At 38.7% G+C, this 19,588-nt stretch overlaps 1 protein-coding gene across 3 annotated transcripts in view; it reads right to left on the reverse strand.

Moving 5' to 3' along the window:
* The window catches only part of KIF3A (kinesin family member 3A), a 49,416-nt gene extending 34,898 nt beyond the window's left edge, over nt 1–14,518 (reverse strand). For all 3 annotated transcript variants that reach the window (XM_029941889.1, XM_029941888.1, XM_029941887.1), the window contains exons 1-4: nt 14,374–14,518; nt 10,974–11,247; nt 2,276–2,420; nt 2,045–2,129 (exon numbers count right to left, since the gene is read on the reverse strand). In XM_029941889.1, coding sequence (XP_029797749.1) covers nt 2,045–2,129; nt 2,276–2,420; nt 10,974–11,247; nt 14,374–14,379 — 510 coding nt within the window. In that variant the 5' untranslated portion in view covers nt 14,380–14,518. The remainder of the gene's footprint in view (nt 1–2,044; nt 2,130–2,275; nt 2,421–10,973; nt 11,248–14,373) is intronic.
* Nucleotides 14,519–19,588: the final 5,070 nt, after the last annotated feature.

The raw sequence follows: 19,588 nt of genomic DNA on the forward strand, positions 1-19,588 counted from the left end.
TAAAAGACCACATATTGAATTATTCCTTTATATTATATATCCCAAATAGGCAAATCTACACAGACAAAAAGTAGATTAGTGGGTGCCTAGGACTGGGGGTTGGGGAAGGGGTTGGGAGTGACATCTAAGAGGCACAGCATTTCTTTTGGGGGTAAGGAAAATGTTCCATAATTAGATAGCGAGTGTTGTATAATCTTGTGAATATACTAAGAACTGCTAAATTGTATAATTTAAAAAGGGTGAATATTATCCTCCTTGAATTATATCCCCATTTAAAAAAAAACAATATGAATCAGCTAAACTTATCAGTTAACAACCTTACGTACCTATTCACAAATTTTGTGATTCTCTAATATTTATGCATGCAATTCCACATTTCCCTTTTCTGAAACACTGAAAACTACTAATATTTTAGTACATCTACAATATCTTAATTTTTGACACTTTAAAATTTTATTTTTCCCTCCCCTTTTTTTTTTTCCTGTTCTTTTTTAAGTCACATTAGTGTTGACTTTTTTTTTTAGGTTCATTTATTTATATTGAGAGAAACAGAGAGACACACAGGGCGAGTGAGGGAGGGGCAGAGAGAGGGAGACAGAGAGAGAGAGAGAGAGAGTCTCAAACAGGTTCCATGTTCTTAGCGCATACCGGGACAGAGGGCTCGATCTCACAAACTGTGAGATCACGACCTGAGCTGAAATCAAAAGTTGGACATTCAAACCAACTAAGCCACTCAGTGCCCCTTCTTTTTCTTTTGGACACTTTAAAAAATTTCTGACTTAAAATAAATTGTGAAGTACTCTTGGCATTGATACCAGAAAATGACACCTTACATTCACATAAAAGTCTGTGTGAAGGGGCGCCTGGGGGGCCCAGTCAGTTTAGCATCTGACTCTCGGTTTAGGCACAGGTCATGATCTTGCAGTATGTGGATCTGAGTCCCACAGTGGGCTCCAGGCTAACAGCACAGAGCCTGCTTAGGATTCTCTCTCCCTCTCTCAGCCTCTCCCGGGCTCACACACATATTCTCTCTTCTCAAAATAAGTAAACTTAAAAAATCTGTGTACAAATGTTCATAGATGCTTTATTGATAACAGCCAGAAACTATAAATTGCCTACATGTTCTTCAACACATGAATGGTTAAACTTTACATATATACATCATGCATTACTATTCAGCCATAAAAGTGATAAACTATCAAACATGCAACAACTTGGATAAACCTCAGAGGAGTTATGCCAAGTGAAAAAGGCCAATCACAAAAGTTACGTATTGTATGGCTCTATTTATATGACATTTTTGAAAAGACAAAATCTTATTATTTATGTTTTATTATTTTTTTGAAAAGACAAAATTTTAGAATTGGAAAGCAGATTAGGGATTGTCGGGCTAGAGAAGGGGACAGAGGAATGTGGTAAGAAGAGGTGGATATGGCTACAAAAGGGCAACAGGAGGCATCTTTGTGATACAACTACTTAGCACCTTGACGTGGTAGTGGCTAGATCACATCAACATGTGATAAAATAATACAAAGTACTAATGAGTATAAGAAAAACTGGGGCACTTGAGTAGAATCTGCAGTAGCAACGATGTCCATATCACGGTTGGGATACGGTACTACAGCTCTGTAAAATACAACCACTGGGGCAACTGGTGTGACAGGCACTTCTGAGTAAAGGTAATCTCTCCATACTCCTTCTTAAGAGCTGCACGTGATGCTACACTTACCTGAATAAGAATTTTAATTTTAAAAAGTGCATATCAATGCACGTGTAGACCTACTGACAGTAGAAGTGAAACTGTGTGTTCACATAAAGGAACAATGAAGGAATACTGACAGTGGTTTTCTTAGGAGGGGAGAAAATGGAGTAGCAACCACTTTTCAATACATAAATTTTCACAACATTTAAAATTGTGAATCATGACCATACTACCAGGTCAAAAAATAAGTAAACTATTAAAAGTACCTTTTTTACAAAAGGAATTTTAATTTAGTAACCATTCTACTGCTTTGGAAAGCACTTCAATTCCAGTAATTCTTACCTCTAACCTCTGTGTCTGGTCCTTGCCCAAAAGGTCACGAACTTCTTCATTATATATTTCCAAGTACGACACTCGAACCAAAAATCTATAAATAAAATATTTTAAAAAACATAAAAAAACAGGAAAAAAAATTCTAAGAATGGTTTCCATATGTGTTTATAAGATATGTGTCTATATGCCTTTCTTATGTTTGTACTTCTCAAAATTAGAAAATAAAAGAATCTCTTTTACCTTGTATCACCCTCTGCTTTTGCAATATGACCAAATATGTGAGCAAATGAATTTGGAATGATTCCTCTAAGTTCAGGAACAGCTCGAACACCTTCCATGGTAAAAGTTTTGCCTGTTCCAGTTTGTCCATATGCAAAAATAGTCCCTGAAAATGATGAAGAGAATCAATCACTTTTAGAGTCGGATGCTACAGAATAATAGCTCTTACAAATAATTCCTTTGGCATTGTGATGCAATTTCTCCCTTGGATTTAAAATTTACTCAAGTACAAGTTTCACTTTTATTATTGACAATTACAGTATGTACTCTGTGCCACATAAGCCAAGCACTGTTAAAGCCCTAAAGTCAATGATATATTCCTAATTACAAATAAAAAGTATCCCAAACCCTAAATGCAAAATCTTACATCACGACTAAGCATGAGAAATTTATTATAATGTGTATGTTAATTACTTAATGTAAACATTAAGTTGGAGAAGGCAGTACAATTGCAGGAGCAAAAGAATACAGGTTCTAGAAAGGAGAGACCTCAGTGTGAATTCAATTATCTGCCAGTGGTTAGCCATCTGACCTGACCCTGTATCTACCCAGAGATTGTCTCCTTAGTGGTAAAACAAGAATTACCCCTGACATTAATAGTAAGAACCAAATGAAATAATTTACTCCAAGCGACCAGCATGATGTATGGTAGAGTAAAAGTAAATGGTATTTTCTTTCTTCTTAATCCTAAAATAAATTCACTACTTTAAAAATATGTATTTCTTAAGTAAAAGCTGTCAGGAATAGGGGAGTCAAAAAAATTGTGGCAATACAATTATTATAGGAAATTATAAATACAATTTAAACTTTCTAAACACCTGAATTCATTCATCCAACAACTACTCACCACACCTGAGGGTTGTATTGTGCTAGGCACCAGGGACACAGTGACAATAAGACAATCCTCAATCTTACAATGTGTGTCATTTCGGAAAGGAGATACTGCTCAAATATTTATAGGAGGATGAGAGCTGGAACTGAGAAACAGAATTCTAGATGAGAGTAAAGGGACATAGTGTAGGCTGGAGAACTGACGCAAGAGAAAATGCAGGGGGAGGGGGAGTGTCAGGCAAGGCATTCCAGAAAAATCTAAGGTTTAAGATGCAATATTAAATAAGAGTAAGAGAGAGCAACAGAGAGGATAGCAAGAGGCAAGAAAAAAAAAAAGAGGTTTTTGAAGAAATGAAATGAGGTCAGAATGAAGGAAAAAGAGATGGAAAATTAAGATGGATGTAGATAGAGCTAAAGACACCAGCAGGGGCCTAATCACACAGGGCCATGAAGACCATACTACGGTTTTAATAACTTTCTGTGACAATAATCACAAAAAAAGCCATTCTTTACACATCAGAATTAAAAAGTCTTAATTTTTTTCTAACTCGCTGAATATTTCAAACTCTGCTATAAAGAATGCATCATTGCATTCAAAAGAGCTAAAAATATTATGAACTCACAGACTGCACTTTAGACCCGACACAACTGCGATCATTTCCAGATCATCTGCTACGAGCGAGGCATGGACATTACACGCATCCTTACTGCATTTTTCCCCCAATCCTAGGAGCTGGGCACTATTTCTATTTCCATGATTTAGTTGAGGAATCAAAGGCTTACAGAGTTTGAATTACTTGTTCAGTGTCATAGTAAGTGGCAAAAAGATTTGAACACAGTCCATTTGGCTCCAGAACTTACATTAAAAAAAAATTTTTTTTAATGTTTTTTTATTTATTTTTGAGAGACAGAGAGAGACAGCATGAGCAGGGGAGGGCCAGAGAGAAAGGGAAGTACAGAATCTGAAGCAGGCTCCAGGCTCCGAGCTAGCTGTCAGCACAGAGCCCGACGTGGGGCTTGAACACACGAACCCTGAGATCATGACCTGAGGTGAAGCCGGATGCTCAACCGACTGAGCCACCCAGGTGCCCCCAGAACTTACATTTTTAAGAAGTAGATAAGAGCCAGAATTTTTTTTAATTTAAAATTAATTCCTGAGGCGCCTGGGTGGCTCAGTCAGTTAAGCATCTGACTTCAGCTTAGGTCATGATCTCACGGTTCGTGGGTTCAAGCCCCACATTGGGCTCCATGCTGACAGCTCAGAGCCTGGACCCTGCTTCCGATTCTGTGTCTCTTTCTCTCTCTGCCCCTCTCCTGTTCACGCTCTGCCTCTCAAAAATAAATAAAATATAAAAAAAAATTCCTAATGCAACTTCTATGAGTGCATTAAATAGAAGAAGATTACTAATTTAAAAAGGATATTAATCTCTAATTTTAGAGCTGACAAAGAAGGAACAGGAATGCCTTAGAATAAAAGAATCACATCTCATTTTCAGAGAGGAGATTCCAAATTCCTAGTTTTTTTATGTCCAACTTAAGAAACCTAATGCTAGTATTTCCTTCATACAAACTTCTCTTAAAACCCTACTTTTTAAAAACTAAAAATGACCTGAAATTTTACCTAATCTCCCCATTTCCTGACTACATCTTAAAAATAGGAGAAGGACTAAAAAAAAATCTACACATGGATGTTTATATCCGTGCATAACCCTAACTGCCAAGACTGGACGCGACCAAAATGTCTCTCAGTAGGCAGGTAAACAGATAAACTGTCGTACATCCACACAACAGAGTATTAGCTATTATCAGCACAAAAAACGATACAAGCTATTAACCAAGTGAAAGAATCCAAACTGAAAGGTTACACACTACATGACTGACTATATTACATTTTAGAACAGGTGAAACTATGGAGACAGTAAAAAGATTTGTGCTTGCCAGCCTTAGCAGGGGAAGGAAGGATAAACAAGCAGAGCACAAAATGAAACTATTATTTATGATATTACAAAGCAGACACGTGTCATTGTATTTCTGTCAAAGCCCAAAGAATGTACCAGAGTGAACCCTAATGTGGACTCTGGGCTCTGGATGATAATGACTGTCAGTGTATGCTCATCATGTAACAAACAGACCCCTGTGGTGCAGGATGTGGCGAGCAGGGAACTTTGTATACGTTTGACGACAAAGGACATATGGGACATCGCTGTACTTTTCTTCAATTTTGCTTTAAACTAAACCTGTTCTAAAAAACAAAGCTTTTTAATTTTTTAAAAAGTTTTAATGGTAGGACTATGTATTTGCCTTTCCACATTTGAATAATGTAACATTCTATGTTACAACATTCCTGACTTCGGTCCTTTTTACAAATGTTTTTCTATGTTACTATCAACAATTTTCAATCAGAAGAGGTGAAAAATTGGTGAAAAGTCCCTTAACATTTAAATACTACTTCATACAATGTTTATTTTTTTTAATACACAGTTCTACTATTTCAAAATTAAACTTGTGACACCTCAGCTTCCAACAAAGAGTAACAAGGACCAGATTCACCCTCCCGACTGAAACAAAAAGCAGACAAAATATGAAGCAACAGTTTTCAAGACAATGGACCCCAGTCAACAAAAGCCCGTGACCCCTGAAAACTGGCAAACAGGTGAGGTGGGCCCCAGGACTGCCCAGCTTCCTGCCTTGTGAGAGAATCCGAGCCACGGACCAGGACGAGGAACCCAAGGAGCGATGAGCAGATTCCCTGAGTCCAGAAGGAGCCAGAAACCAGAGAGCCCAACACAGCCATAGTCTTTAGGACAGAGCAGCAGAGAGGACAGCACTGCACACAAAACTGCAGATTCCAGATGTCTGCAGGTCTTCCTCAAGTACTCAGCTGAGCACTAAGCATCTAGAAAGCGTGAGGAAACTATCTAAATATGGGGGGGGGGGGGGGAATCATTTGGAAGGAAGAGTCCCCGGCACTCACGCAGGCCAGAAACCCTACCTGTTTACACCAGCCAGACTGGAAAACCTCGTGATTCACAGGACATTAGGCACAAAAAGGTCTTGCCTCATTCTTAAGTAAATAACCTTAGACTGAGCACTGTTCTAGTCCTAACTAAAGATCTTAAAAGATCTGAAAGAATCAAACCGTTTCTAAGTAATTGCAACTCAGAACAAAGCTCATCAGTATTTATAGAAACAAAAAAATTCAAGAGTCAAGGTAAAACTCACAGTGTCCTGGCATCCAACCAAAATTTGCCAAGCTTGCAAAAAAAGATATGACTCATAATGAAGAAATCCATCAATCAGTCAAAACTATATTCTATATGTTAAAAAGTTAGGTGGAAACTTTGGATGGAAATTTGGAAGAACATGAATGGAAGATACAACAAATCAAACTTCTAAAGATGAAAACTACAATGTGAGATGAAAAATACAATAGATAAGGTAAACGGTAGATTTAAGACTGCAGAATAGAAGATCAGTAAACTTGAATACATATCAACAGAAACAGTAAAAAATGTAACAGAGGGAAAAAATAGAAAAAAGAAAAACAGCATCAATGGGCTGTGGGACAATTTCAAGGAGTTTGGTATACGTGTCACTGCAGACTCCTAAGAAAAGGGTGGAAACAAGAAAAATATTTGAAGAAACAATGGCTGAAATCTTTCCAGATTTGATGAAAACTACAAACTCATAGATCCAAAAAGCGTAATGAATAGTAAGGAGAGAAACATAAAGAAAAATACAACAAAAGCATATCATAATCAAATTGCTCAAAACCAGTGATATAGAAGATCTTAAAAGCACCCAGAGAAACATATGGAAAGAAGAACCAAGATAAGAAGGAAAGCAGAATTCTAGGAGGAAAAAATACAAATAAGAAGACAGAAGAGGAATATTCTTCAAGTATTAAAAGAACAAACTATCAGCCTAGAATCCTATACCCAGTGAAAATTTCCTTCAAAAACAAAGGCAAAATAAATACTTTTTAGACTACAAAATCTGGAAGTATTCATCACCAGCAGACTTGCACTCTAAGAAATATTTAAGGAAGTTTTTCAATGCAGAAGGAATGATACTAGATGGAATAGGTCTACATAAAGGAATAAAGAGTACCAAAAATGGTAACTACATAAGTAAATACATGTTTTTTTCCTATTATTTAAATCTCCTTAAAAAAATAACCAATGGTTTAAACAAAAATAATAAGGTAGGTTGGAGTGTATAACATGTAGAAACAAGCAATACTTGGGAGACAACCGTAAGTGTGGTGCTACAAACTTTTTTTACTATAAAGTAGCATAATATCACTTGAAGGTAAAGTGGGATGTATTAGATTCACACTATAAACTTTAATGCAACCACTAAAATCAACAAAGATGTACTGCTATATGCCAAAAGGGAATGGAATAATAATAAAAAGAACACAAAGGAAGACATAAAAAGAGGAAAAGAGCACAAGGAGAAAACAAAAGGCAAGACATAAATGGTCTCAATGCCCCCAATGAAGGAGAGTTAGCAAGGTTGAGTTTAAAAAAAATAAAAGAAAATAACACTACAAACTATACCGTGCTGTGCAGAAAAGACTAAAGACAGATCTGGGACTGCTATCACCTGAGAGGCCTGCTTTCAGAGCCGGCCTGGGACTGGCGTCTGGGGCTGTGAACTGAGGAAGGGTTCTCATCACTCCTATCTGGTGAGAGGAACCTCCATGCCTAACCTGTTCATAGAAACAAGGTGGTTTGTGCTGAACACCTGCCTTCCTTCTCCTGAGAGCCTAAGATCTTGGCAAGTGCGAGGCTGAGGGTGCCCACATGAGTGGCTCCGATAAAAACTTCGGGCACCGTGTCTCCGACAGAGCTTCCCTGACAGACAGCATTTCAAAAGTACTGTCACATTCAATGGTAGACCAAGTCAGCACATCCGTGTGCCTACTAGGAGAGGCCTCTTGGAAGTCTGTACCTGGTTTCCTCCATACTTCACCCAGGCACCTTCTCCCTTGGCTGTTTTTTTGTCTGTTTTCTTTCTTCCTTACTTTTTTCTTTTCTTTTCTTTCTTCCTTCTTTCCTTTACTTCTTTCTCTTGTGTGTTTCTGTCTTTTCTGCTCTAATAAGCCAAAGCTGTAAGTATAACCATAAGCTGAGTCCCCTGACCTCTCCTAGTAATCTGCAAACATGTGACTTCCAGTATAGCTACCTACTGGAAATGCACCTTTAATAAAAAACACAAATAGGTTAAGAGTAGAAGAATGAAAGAAGATATACTAGGTTAACTAGGTTAACACAGTTATCAAAAGAAAATTAGAAGGTTTATATTAATATCAAACAAAGTAGGTTTCAGAGTAAGGAATATTACCAGGGATAAAGAGAGTAATTTCATCATGAAAAAGAGATTAATTCACCACGAGAATTTTAAATTCCTAACCATTTATGCACCAACTGAGAAGGTTTCAAAATTCATTAAGTAAAAAGTGACAGAACTAAAAGGAAAAGGCAAATACAAAAACAAAGTCAGAGAATTCAATACCCCTCTCTCAATCATTGCCACACCAAGTAGAAAATAATTAAGTATATAGGAAATCTGCATGACACTATCAAACAAACTGATGTGATGGAATGAACATTTATAGAACACTCCACCCAATAACAGCAAAATACACATTCTTTTCAAAAATATGCAAACATTTAATATGAACTTCATTCAGGGTTATATAACATGTCTGTAATTTCAAAAGATTCAAGTTTTATGCAGTATGTTCCCTGACTAAAACAAAATTGAACAAGACATCAGTAACAGATCTCCGGAAAATCTCAAAATATCCAGAAATTAACACTTCTTTAATTTTTTAAAAGTATTTTTTAATATTTATTTTTGAGAGAGAGAGAGAGGACAAAGCACAAGCAAGGTAGGGCCAGAGAAAGAGGGAGACACAGAATCTGAAGAAGGCTCCAGGTTCCGTGTTGTCAGCATAGAGAGTGACATGAAGCTCGAACCCATGAACCATGAGATCATGACCTGGGCCAAAGTCAGACACTTAACTGACTGGCCACCCAGGTACCCCTTAACACCTTTCTTTTTTTTTTTTTTTTTTTTATTTAAATGTTTTTTAATTTATTTTTGAGAGACAGAGAGAGTGCGAGCAGGGGAGGGTCAGAGAGAGAGGGAGACACAGAATCCGAAGCAGGCTCCAGGCTCTGAGCTAGCTGTCAGCACAGAGCCTGATGCGGGGCTTGAACCCACAAACTGTGAGATCATGACCTGAGCCAAAGCCGGATGCTTAACCGATTGAGCCACCCAGGTGCCCCAACACATTTCTAAATAAACCAAAGATAAAAGAAGAAATCAAAACGGAAGGAAGAAAGTTCTTGTAGTGAATGAAAATGAAAACACATTGTGTCAAAATCTGTACAATGTTAACAAAGCAATAGTTAGGGGTAATTCATAGCATTAAACCTCTATATTAGAAAGGAATATAGGTCTCGAAACAATGACCTCAGCTTCCACAACAACGAAGTAGAAAAAGAGAAGCAGGAATAAAAATAAAGATCAAAGCAGAAACTCACAAAATAGAAAACATAAAAAAATAATAAAGAAAAATTAATAAAACCAAAAGCCGATTCTTTGACAAAATCAATAACATTGTTAAACCTCCTGCCAGACTAATCACAAGAAAAAGAGAAGCCACAAATTACAATGTATTATATGCCATATACAAATACCACTAGTGAGAAAGATCACACCACATTCTAACATAAGAATAGAGGATTGACATAAACAACTTGTTGCCAATAAATTCAACAAATTCCATGAAAGATAAACTACCAGAGCTCACTAAAAGAAAAACAGGTAACTTGAATATCCCTATATTATTAAAGAAATGGAATCTTTAGTTAAAAGCCTTCCCACAGGGTTCCCTGGGTGGCTCAGTGAGTTAAGCATCTGACTCTGGTTTCAGCTCAGGTCATGATCTCACGGTTCATGAGATCCAGCCTGGCACTGATGGCATGGAGCCTGCTTGGGATTCCCTCTCTCTCTGCTTCCCTCCTCCCTCAAAAATAAACTAACACTTAAAAATTAAGTATATGAGTAGATGCTCAACACTGTTAGTTATAGAGAAATACAAGTTAAAATGATGAGATACCACCACAGATCCTCTGCAACAGCTATAATTAAAAAGACTGATCGGCTAAATGTTGGTGAGAATGTGAAGAAACTTGAACCCTCATGTCATGCTCCTGAGGAAAACAAATTAATGGTCACCACTTTGGAAAACAGTTTGGCAATTTCTTCAAAAATAAATATACATTAACCATGTGACCCAGAAATTCCACTTCTAGGTATCTACTCAAGAGAAATTTTAAAATTTATCTGCACAAAGACTTATAAAAGAATGTTCATAGCAGGACTATTTGTAATAGCCGAAAAACTGGAACAATCCAGAGTTCCATCAAAGATCACAGAAGGAGCTATATTCATAAAATGGAATACAATTCAGCATTGAAAAGGAACAATGTACTGACAACAAAGTGGGTGACCCTCAACAACATCAGGCAAGTGAAAGAAAACAGATAATAAAGATGAGATAGTGTATGATTTGAGTTATATGAAATTTCAAAGAAGGACAGAACTATAGACAAAAGCAGGTGAATGGCTGCCTGGCGGGGAGACTGCAAAGGTACAGAAATTTTGGGGGGACATAAAACTGTGGTGGTGATAGTTTCACAACTGTATGTATTTATGGTACCTCATCAAACAGTAGGATTACAATGGGTGAATTTATAGAGTATTAATACATCAATAAAATTATTTTTAGAAAAGTGAACTTTATACTCACCATTGTAGCCTTCAAGAACAGAATCAATAATAGGTCTTGCAGTTAAGTTATAAACATCAAGTTGTTTACTCTCTGGTCCAAACACAGTATCAAAAGTAAATGTCTTTGGAGGTTCGTTGAAAGAATCGGTCTTATGTACAGTAATAGTTCCCCGCATCTCATCCACACTGACAGCTTGTTTATAGCACATTGATTTCTCTCTCTCGTTGAGGGGCCGGCACCTAACAACCACCTTCACATTATCACAGCTTTCAGGCTTCTCTGATCTATTGATCTGGTAGAGAAAATATTCACAAATAATGAAAAGAATATTTACCTTTACCTTCAGTAAATTATATTTCAAATGTGAAAAAGGCCACTTTGCCATCCCAATTCCTTGCACATAGATAGGACTCCACAAGTATTTGTTAAATGCAGTTAAAGATCTTACAGATATATAGAAAAAGCTTATTAAAAGATACAAAAAGACAAATAGTGTTTTTTTTACAAGACAAATGAGGGGAGAGAAAATCTAATTTACATTTATAGTAAATAAATCCTATTCAGGCAGAAAATGAACCAGTATATTATGGACTGTCTTCCTGCATAAAAGTCTCCGACTTCCCGAGTTTCCCACCTGTAGGAAAACACATGTGAACGTGGTTAACAACTTTAATCAAGAATATAGTAGTTGGTTCTGTGCTCCCCTGAGACTTTTATTTTCTACAATGCATTAGTAAAATGTTTTTTTTATCATGTAACTATATGTAGTCTATTTTCTCTACAGAAGACAACATTAAATAAAACACAGAAAAGAAAGTCCAATGGCAGAGACATATTTTAGTATGCATCTAACGTTACTTATGAACATCTCAATCTGTAAAGTTTTAATTTTTGAACTTGTTTTTTTCCATTTTTGAACTTCTATGATTAAGACTCTATGTTAAAATATAATCCTTAACAAAGACAAATACTGTACGATTTCACTTACACGTGGAATCTAAAAAAACAAATGAACAAACAAAACAAAACTCGGAGATACAGAAAACAGATTAGTGGTTGCCAGAGGGGAGCAGGGTAGGGAGATGGAAAAATGGTGAAAGGGATTAAAGGTACAAACTTCCAGTTATAAAATACATGAGTCATACATAAATAATAAATGGCATGCTGACTATAGTAAATAACACATATTTAAAAGTTGCTAAAAGACTGTATCTTGACATTTCTAAGGAAAAAAAATTTATCTCTATATGGATAAGTAGATGGATAGTAACTACACTTACTGTGGGGATTATTTCGCAAGGAATACAAATCCTAAATCCGGTGGTACAGGTAAAATTACTATCTGACAATTATTCTTCAAATAGAAAAATACAATCCTGTTACTGCAGTCAAGTTCAATCGTTCAGGTGAACAGTATCAAGACAATATACTTCTCCCCTTCTCTACTTTCATGTTGTGAGTCTATTTAAGGCCCTACCCCGTCCACCTGCATCCAGTGAGGCTCTCCCACAATCTGCTCCCTACAGGGCAGTCCACTTCAACACAAAGTTAATCCTGTCGCTCCCTTAGTTAAAACTCTGCAATGGTTTCCCACCAATTTCAGGACGAAAATCAGAATCCTCAAGGTGGCCTATAAGATCTGCAAGACATGGCTCCAGCCCACGTCCACTTGTCTAGACTCACTTCACAAGTTATCCTGCTTGGTTTTCTTAGCCACAGCCACACGGTGATTTTTTTTTTTTAAGCCTTTTCTTGTCACCATGCTCCTTCTTACCACAAGCCTTTCCATGTGCTGTTCCTTCTGCCTAGAACATTCCTCACTCTGACCTCCACTTAGTCTCAGATCTCAGCAAAACAGCCACTTCACTTGGGAAGACTTCCCTAAGTAGGTCAAATCCTGGTATAGGCCCTGAGCACCCTACTCTCTCCCTCTTCCACAACCGGTTTCAATTCTACTTTGTTTTGTATTTGATTGTCCTATCTGTCTACACCAGATTCAAGGGACTGAATTCAGCCCACAAATATTTTTTGTTTGGCTTATAGCATTTAAAATATTGTTTATTTAGTTGCTAAATTTCAAAAATGGAGAAATTTCACAAAAGTAACAATTTCTAGAATCTCTTGCAGAAAAGAAGTGTCCGACTTCAGCTCAGGTCATCATCTCGTGGTTCCTGGGTTTGAGAGCCCCATGACCTGCTCTAAGCTTACAGCTGGGAGCCTGGAGCCTGCTTCCGATTCTGTGTCTCCTCTCTTTCTGTCCCTCCCCGGCTCCTGCTATTTACCCCTCTCTCAAAAAGAAACAAACATTTTTTTAAAAAAATTTTTAAGAAAAAAAGATGATCTGACATCTGCAGGTCAGCATTCCTACAGGGGAACACTGGACAATTCACCAGAAGCTACTTTCTATTACATGCCACCCATTGCTTCATTAATGTTAAGCGTCTTATCTCAACCAACATGATTTTCACCACTGCCCATTAAGTCAAGCTTCCCTCTTCCCAAGTTCAAGAACCTGGCTGGTTTTGCTCAATATTTTACCTCCAGTGCCTAAAATGTGGTTGATGGCCAGTATTTGCTGGATGAACTTATAAATAACTTGAAAGCAACAGCAGGAAACAAATAACGAGCATTAATGCTAAATGTTAAGTACTGTCCTTCAATTCTGTTGTGCATCACCTTATTTCATCCTGATAAAATCCCACGAGGAAAAGTTTAATTACGTGGGAATTAAATACCCAGAAAGATTAAGTAATGGTCCGAGGCCTCGAAACCAGAAGAAAAGCAACCAAAGCTCTGTGTTCTTCACCACCCTATATTGGACTTAGGACGCCCCCTATTAAATGTTCGATAACCTTCTGTGAAGTCCTACAAGACAAACATACCACCACCCACCACCTCCTCACACACAAAGACACCTACGGGTCACATTCTGCACGTAAGCTAAGGGAACACCAAAGGGATGACAGACAGCGCGAGTCAAGGGCTGGAGTAAGGGCAGACAGCTCTCGTTTCGCTCCTTTCCGGACCTGGGCTCCTTGAGGTACAGACCCCACCAGGTGCGGAGCATCCAAAGCCGACCCCCGCGGCGGCTCCCAGGCGCCCTACTCAGCTTAGCAGGGCTGGGAACGGGAGCGCATCCTCGGGCGCTGTGCCTTTATGTCAGGCAGCGCAGGCCCTATGGGATGCAGCACCGGCGAAGGCGGCAGGGCCTGCCCGCCACCCCGCCCCGCAGGACCGGCTAGATCCTGTCGGGCCCCGAGCCCACCGCCAGGCTCCCCCACCGCTCGGGCCCGCCGAGCCGGACCCTGCCCCGCCCCACCTCAGCAGCCAGCCCGTTCCGCGCCTCCATGGCAACAGCCGCGCCCCCGAGCCAGGCCGCAGGGATGAGGAATCCCAACGGCTGGGCGACTTTCCTCACCGGCATCGTGCCTCCCTCCTGTGGCCGGCTGACGTCCCCGCCCTGGGCGCAGTGCAACGGCGCCGGGTTCGCTGGAGAGGTTTGTCAGAGATTACCGAAATACCGCCTTGGCGCTCTCGAGACTGCGGCTCCTCAGGCGAGGGCAGGCTGTGCGCAAGCGCACTGCGAGGTCGCCCCGCCCCATCCCGGCCTCAAGCTCCCTCGGCCCCCCGAATTACGCCTGCGCAAGAATTTCCGAGTCCGTCTCCTAGGACGCGGGACTGAGGCTGCGCCTGCGCAATGCTATCACTCGGCTGCGCTGGAAATCTGGCCCGCATTGGGGCGGAGATACCTGGCTGCCTACGGTAGCGAGAAGTTCCTAAATCCCGCGACTACCTTTCAGGCTTTTGCAATACTCCCAATATTAAAAACAACCATAGGAGGAAAAAAAAAAAGCAATTGTACACTGTGTCCATCTGGAGAGCTAAAGACTTCGCACACTTTATTGCTGACTTATGACCTGTCTCCTTTACAGATGAGGACATTAGGTGCTTTGTTGGTATTTTCACAATTATCTCCAAAGCCTAGAATAGTACTTAAAATAGGACCTAGCACAGAGTAGGTTTTCAATTAATATTTGTGAGAGAACGAATGATCTATCTGTTCTCCAGTCCAAAACTCTGCTCTGAACACCAACTACTGAGCTTGAACAGCCGATAGGCTTTTCAAGATCATCATTGCCCAAAACTGAAAGATTGAGTCCCGCCCCCGCCCACACACAAGCTACTACTGCCCATCCCCACCGCAAACCCTTCACCAAAGGCTAAAAAAAGTGCCCTCTCAGACTTGCCTCAGCATAAATAATCTAAGCTGAATCCTGACAATTGCCCAGGCAAACCACGGTATCTTTCTCTCATACCCAATATCCAATCTTTCAGTAGGGCTTGTGGTTACTATCTTCAAAGCAGAACCAGAATCTAACCCCTTCTCATTACCACCATCACCTGTCACCTATATTACTACAACAGCTCAAAACTGGTTTCCTTGAGTGCATCCTTGTCTTCTTTCAGTATGTTTTCAACACAAGAGCCAGAAAGATGGTGTTTAAACATGAATCAGATAGTGCCTTTCCTCTATTCAAAACCTGCCGGTGATTTCCTATCTGGCAAACTGAAAGTCACAGGCCCTCTCCCCATCTTCCCTCTTGTTCATTATTCTGCACCAGCCACACTTGGCCTCCTTGGCTCAACGGACATTCCGGGCATGGTTCCATGGTAGAACTAAAGAGCTTTTGCACTTGCAGCAGGAGATAATAAAAACATCTATAAAGCATTTTACTTAGTGCCAGTGTGCTATTCTAAGTGCTTTACTTTCCTTTTTTTATTATTAATTTAATCAATATAAAAACCTTTTGAAATATGTACTATTAGTCATTTTAATAGAAAATAGGAACAATTATTTTACAGATAAAGAAACTCAGGCATAGAGCCATTAAGTAACCTCTCCAAGGTCAGACATATGGGCAGTGACAAAGCTCAGATCCAAATCTAAGCCCTGGAAAGCTCTCCTCCGAAATATCTTTGTGACTCTCTCACCTCTTTCAGAATGTTTGGTTCACACATCACCTTCTCAATGAGCCCTACCATGATCTCTCTACTTAAAACTTCAGCTTTCAGCACCCATCTTCTTATCTCTTCTCCCTATTTCATTTTTCTCTATAGTACTTATCGCCATCTGATATACTGTATATATAATATATATCAGGTAAACACATATAGATAGCTTTCTTGAGATATAATCACACATCATACAATTTAAATTGTGAATTTAAATGGTTTTTATTATATACACAGACCATAACCATAATCAATTTTAAACATTTTCATCACCCCAAAAAGAGACTCTCAACTCACCCCTGCCCACTCCTCGCCAACATCCCAGACCTAGGCAATCACCAATCTACTTTCTGTCTCTATAGATTGCCTGTTTGGACATTTCATATAAATTGAATTATATAATATGTGGCCTTTTGTGAATGACTTCTATCACTTAGAGTAATGTTTTCAAGCTTCAGTCCTGTTGTGGCATCTATCAGTAATTCTTTACTTTTAAGGATGAGTAATATTCCTTTGTGTGGATATACCGCATTTTATATATACATGTGTCACTTGATGGACATTTGTGTTATTTCTACTTTTTGGCCATGATGAATATTGCCACTACAAGTTTCTGTGTGAACATGTTTCATTTCTCTTATATCTAATATGCCTACAAGTGGAATTGCTGAGTCATTCAGTAACTGTAACGGTTAACATTTTGAGGAACTACTGAACTGTTCTCTACCTTGGCCACACCACTAGCAATTTTACATTCTTACCAGCAATGTATGAGGTTTACAATTCCACCACATCCTCACCAACACTTGGTACTTTCTTGTTTTGTTTTGTGTGTGTGTGTTTTAATCGCCATACTGTTAGTGTAAAATAGGACCCTACTGCAGTTTTGATTTACAATTCCTTGATAACTAATGATGCACCTCTTTTCACCTGCTTATTGACTATTTCAATGTCTTCTTTAGAGAAACATCCATGCAAATCCTTTGCCCACTTTATTTGCCTTTTCATTATAAAGTTGGAAGACTAAATAGAAGTCCCTTTTGGGATACACAATATTTATAATTTTTTCTCTGTGGGTTGTCTTTTTAATTTCTGGAGAGCATTCTTTGAAGCTCAAAAGTTTTTAATTGAGATCAAATACAATTTATATATTTTTTCTTTTGCTGTTTCTTTTATTGTACTTTTGGTACGTATCTAACAAACCACTTTCTAATCCAAGGTCATGCAGACTTACTCTTCTTAGAATTTTATAGTTTTAGCTCATACATTTAGATTTACGCTGTATTTTGAATTATTTTTGTATATGGTATGATATAGGGATGCGGCCTCATTGTTTGCATATGAATATCCAGCTGTCCTATCACCATTTGCTGAAAAAACTATTCTTCCCTCCACTGAACTACTTGTAGTACCCTTGCCAAAAATTAATTCATCATGAATGTGACTGTTGATTTCCAGACTCTCAATTCAATTCTATTGATCTATATGGCTAACCAAATGCTGGCACACTTTGACTGCTATAGGTTTGTAGTAGGTTTTGAAGTCATGCAGTATGAGACCTCCATCTTTGTTCTGCTTTATCAAGATTGTTGTGGCTATTCTGAATCCTTTGCATTTCCACAGAAACTTTAGAAACACCTTGTAAATTTCTGCAAAAAGGCATCTGGAAACTTAACAGGGATTACATTGAATCTACAGATCAATTTGAGAAGTATTGCCATTTTAACAATGCAAGTCTTAATCTATGAACATGGAATGCCTTGCCATTTATTTAGGTCTTTAATTTCTTTCAGTGATGTTTTGTAGTTTTTAATTATAAATAATGCACTTTTTGGGTTGTATTCTTGAATATTTTATTCCTTTTTATGCTACTGGAAATGGATTTTCTTTTCTTTTCTTTTCTTTTTTAAGTTTATTTACTTTGAGAAAGACAGTGTGAGCAGAGGAGGGGTAGAGAAAGAGGGAGAATCTCAATCCCACCAACTGTGAGATTATGTCCTGAGCCAAAATCAAGAGTCAAATCTTAAACAACTGAGCCACCCAGGCGTCCCTGGAATTATTTTTTTAAATTTTATTTTCAGGTTATTCATTGATAGTGTATAAAAAATGATTTTTTCTAGAACACTGACCTTGTACTCTGAACTTGCATCAACGTTTTACTTCTAATAGTTTCTTAGTGGATTCCTTAGGATCTTCTATATACAAGACCTTTATTCATCTGAAAGATAATTTCATTAGATACATAATTCGAGGGTGGTAGCATTTTTCCCTCAACACTAAATATTTCAATCCACTTCTTGCTTGCATGAACTCTGAAGAGAACTGCAATATAATTCTTAATCTTTGCTCTTTTATGGGTAAGTATCTCCCCTCTCTCCCCCCTCCCCCCAGCTTCTTTCAAATGATATGCCTATACTTTGGGGGCATTTATCCTGCCTGGTGTTCTTTGAGATTCCTAGTTCTGTGGTTTGATGTCTCATATTGCCTGAGGAAATTCTCAGTCATCATCACTTCAAACATTTCTTCTATTCCTTTTTCTTTCTTCTCCTTCTGACATTCCCATATATTTTAGTCTAGTGTAAATTTTAATGAAATATATCTCACATACAGAAAAGTGCACAAATCAAAAATGCATGGCTTGATCAGTTTTCACAAGGCCAACACATCTGTGTAACCAGCATCTAAATCAAGAAACAGAATATTCCCAGCTCCCTGGAAGTTCCTTCCCAGTCACTATCCACTGCCCTCTAACGATAACCATCTTAACTCTTAACCTCATAGATTTCGTTTATCTTGTTCTTATACTTTATATGAATGGAATTATACAGCGTGATGTCTTTTGTCTCTGTTCCTAGATATTCAGTATTATGTTTGTGACATTTTTTTCTTGATGGGTATAGCATTAGTCCATTCTTTTCCAATGTGGTGTAATATTCCATAGTGTGAACATACAAAAATGTGTATATTGCATTCAATTGCTGACTTTTGAGGCTATTACAAATACTGCTGCCCTAAACATTATGTAAGTGTCTTTTTAGTGCACATATATGAATTTCTGTTAAGCATATACTTAAAAGTGAAATCGCTGGGATTTCTGTATTTTCTGTTGATGTGTATTATCTCTTTCCTGGCTAGAATGTAAATTCCATGTCTATGTTATTCACTGGTATGTCCTAACACATTGAGGCCTTCACTGAATAACTGCTGATTGGAAAAATGTATGCATGAAGGAACTACTTTGTGAGGCAGATTTTGCCCTTTTTAAAGAGACAAGTAAACAAGACTGAGAGCTCAAGTCCCATATACGAGATCACACAGAGTCAGAAGTGCATCTCAAGTTTGTCTGCGGAGCGCTCTGGACGCTTCTCTACCTGGTCTTGTGTGCCCCAAAGCCCTACTATGTGTAAGGCGCAGGGTCTACGATCCCGACCGGTGTACTTCTCCAGGGCCGCGGTGCTCACCAGCTGCTCCATCCCGGGTTCGGGACTCCTGTCCTGGGGCTTCGGGTGGGGAAGAAGGGCTCAGCGGGCGATGGGGACGTGGAGTGAGAGGAGAGGGGATCCCTCACCCATCTGCACGCGCTCGGTGCGCCGCATCCCGCGAGCCGGGCGCTGCCGCGC

The sequence above is a fragment of the Suricata suricatta genome, chromosome 6 (genome assembly GCF_006229205.1).
Source record: "Suricata suricatta isolate VVHF042 chromosome 6, meerkat_22Aug2017_6uvM2_HiC, whole genome shotgun sequence".
Classification (NCBI taxonomy): domain Eukaryota; kingdom Metazoa; phylum Chordata; class Mammalia; order Carnivora; family Herpestidae; genus Suricata; species Suricata suricatta.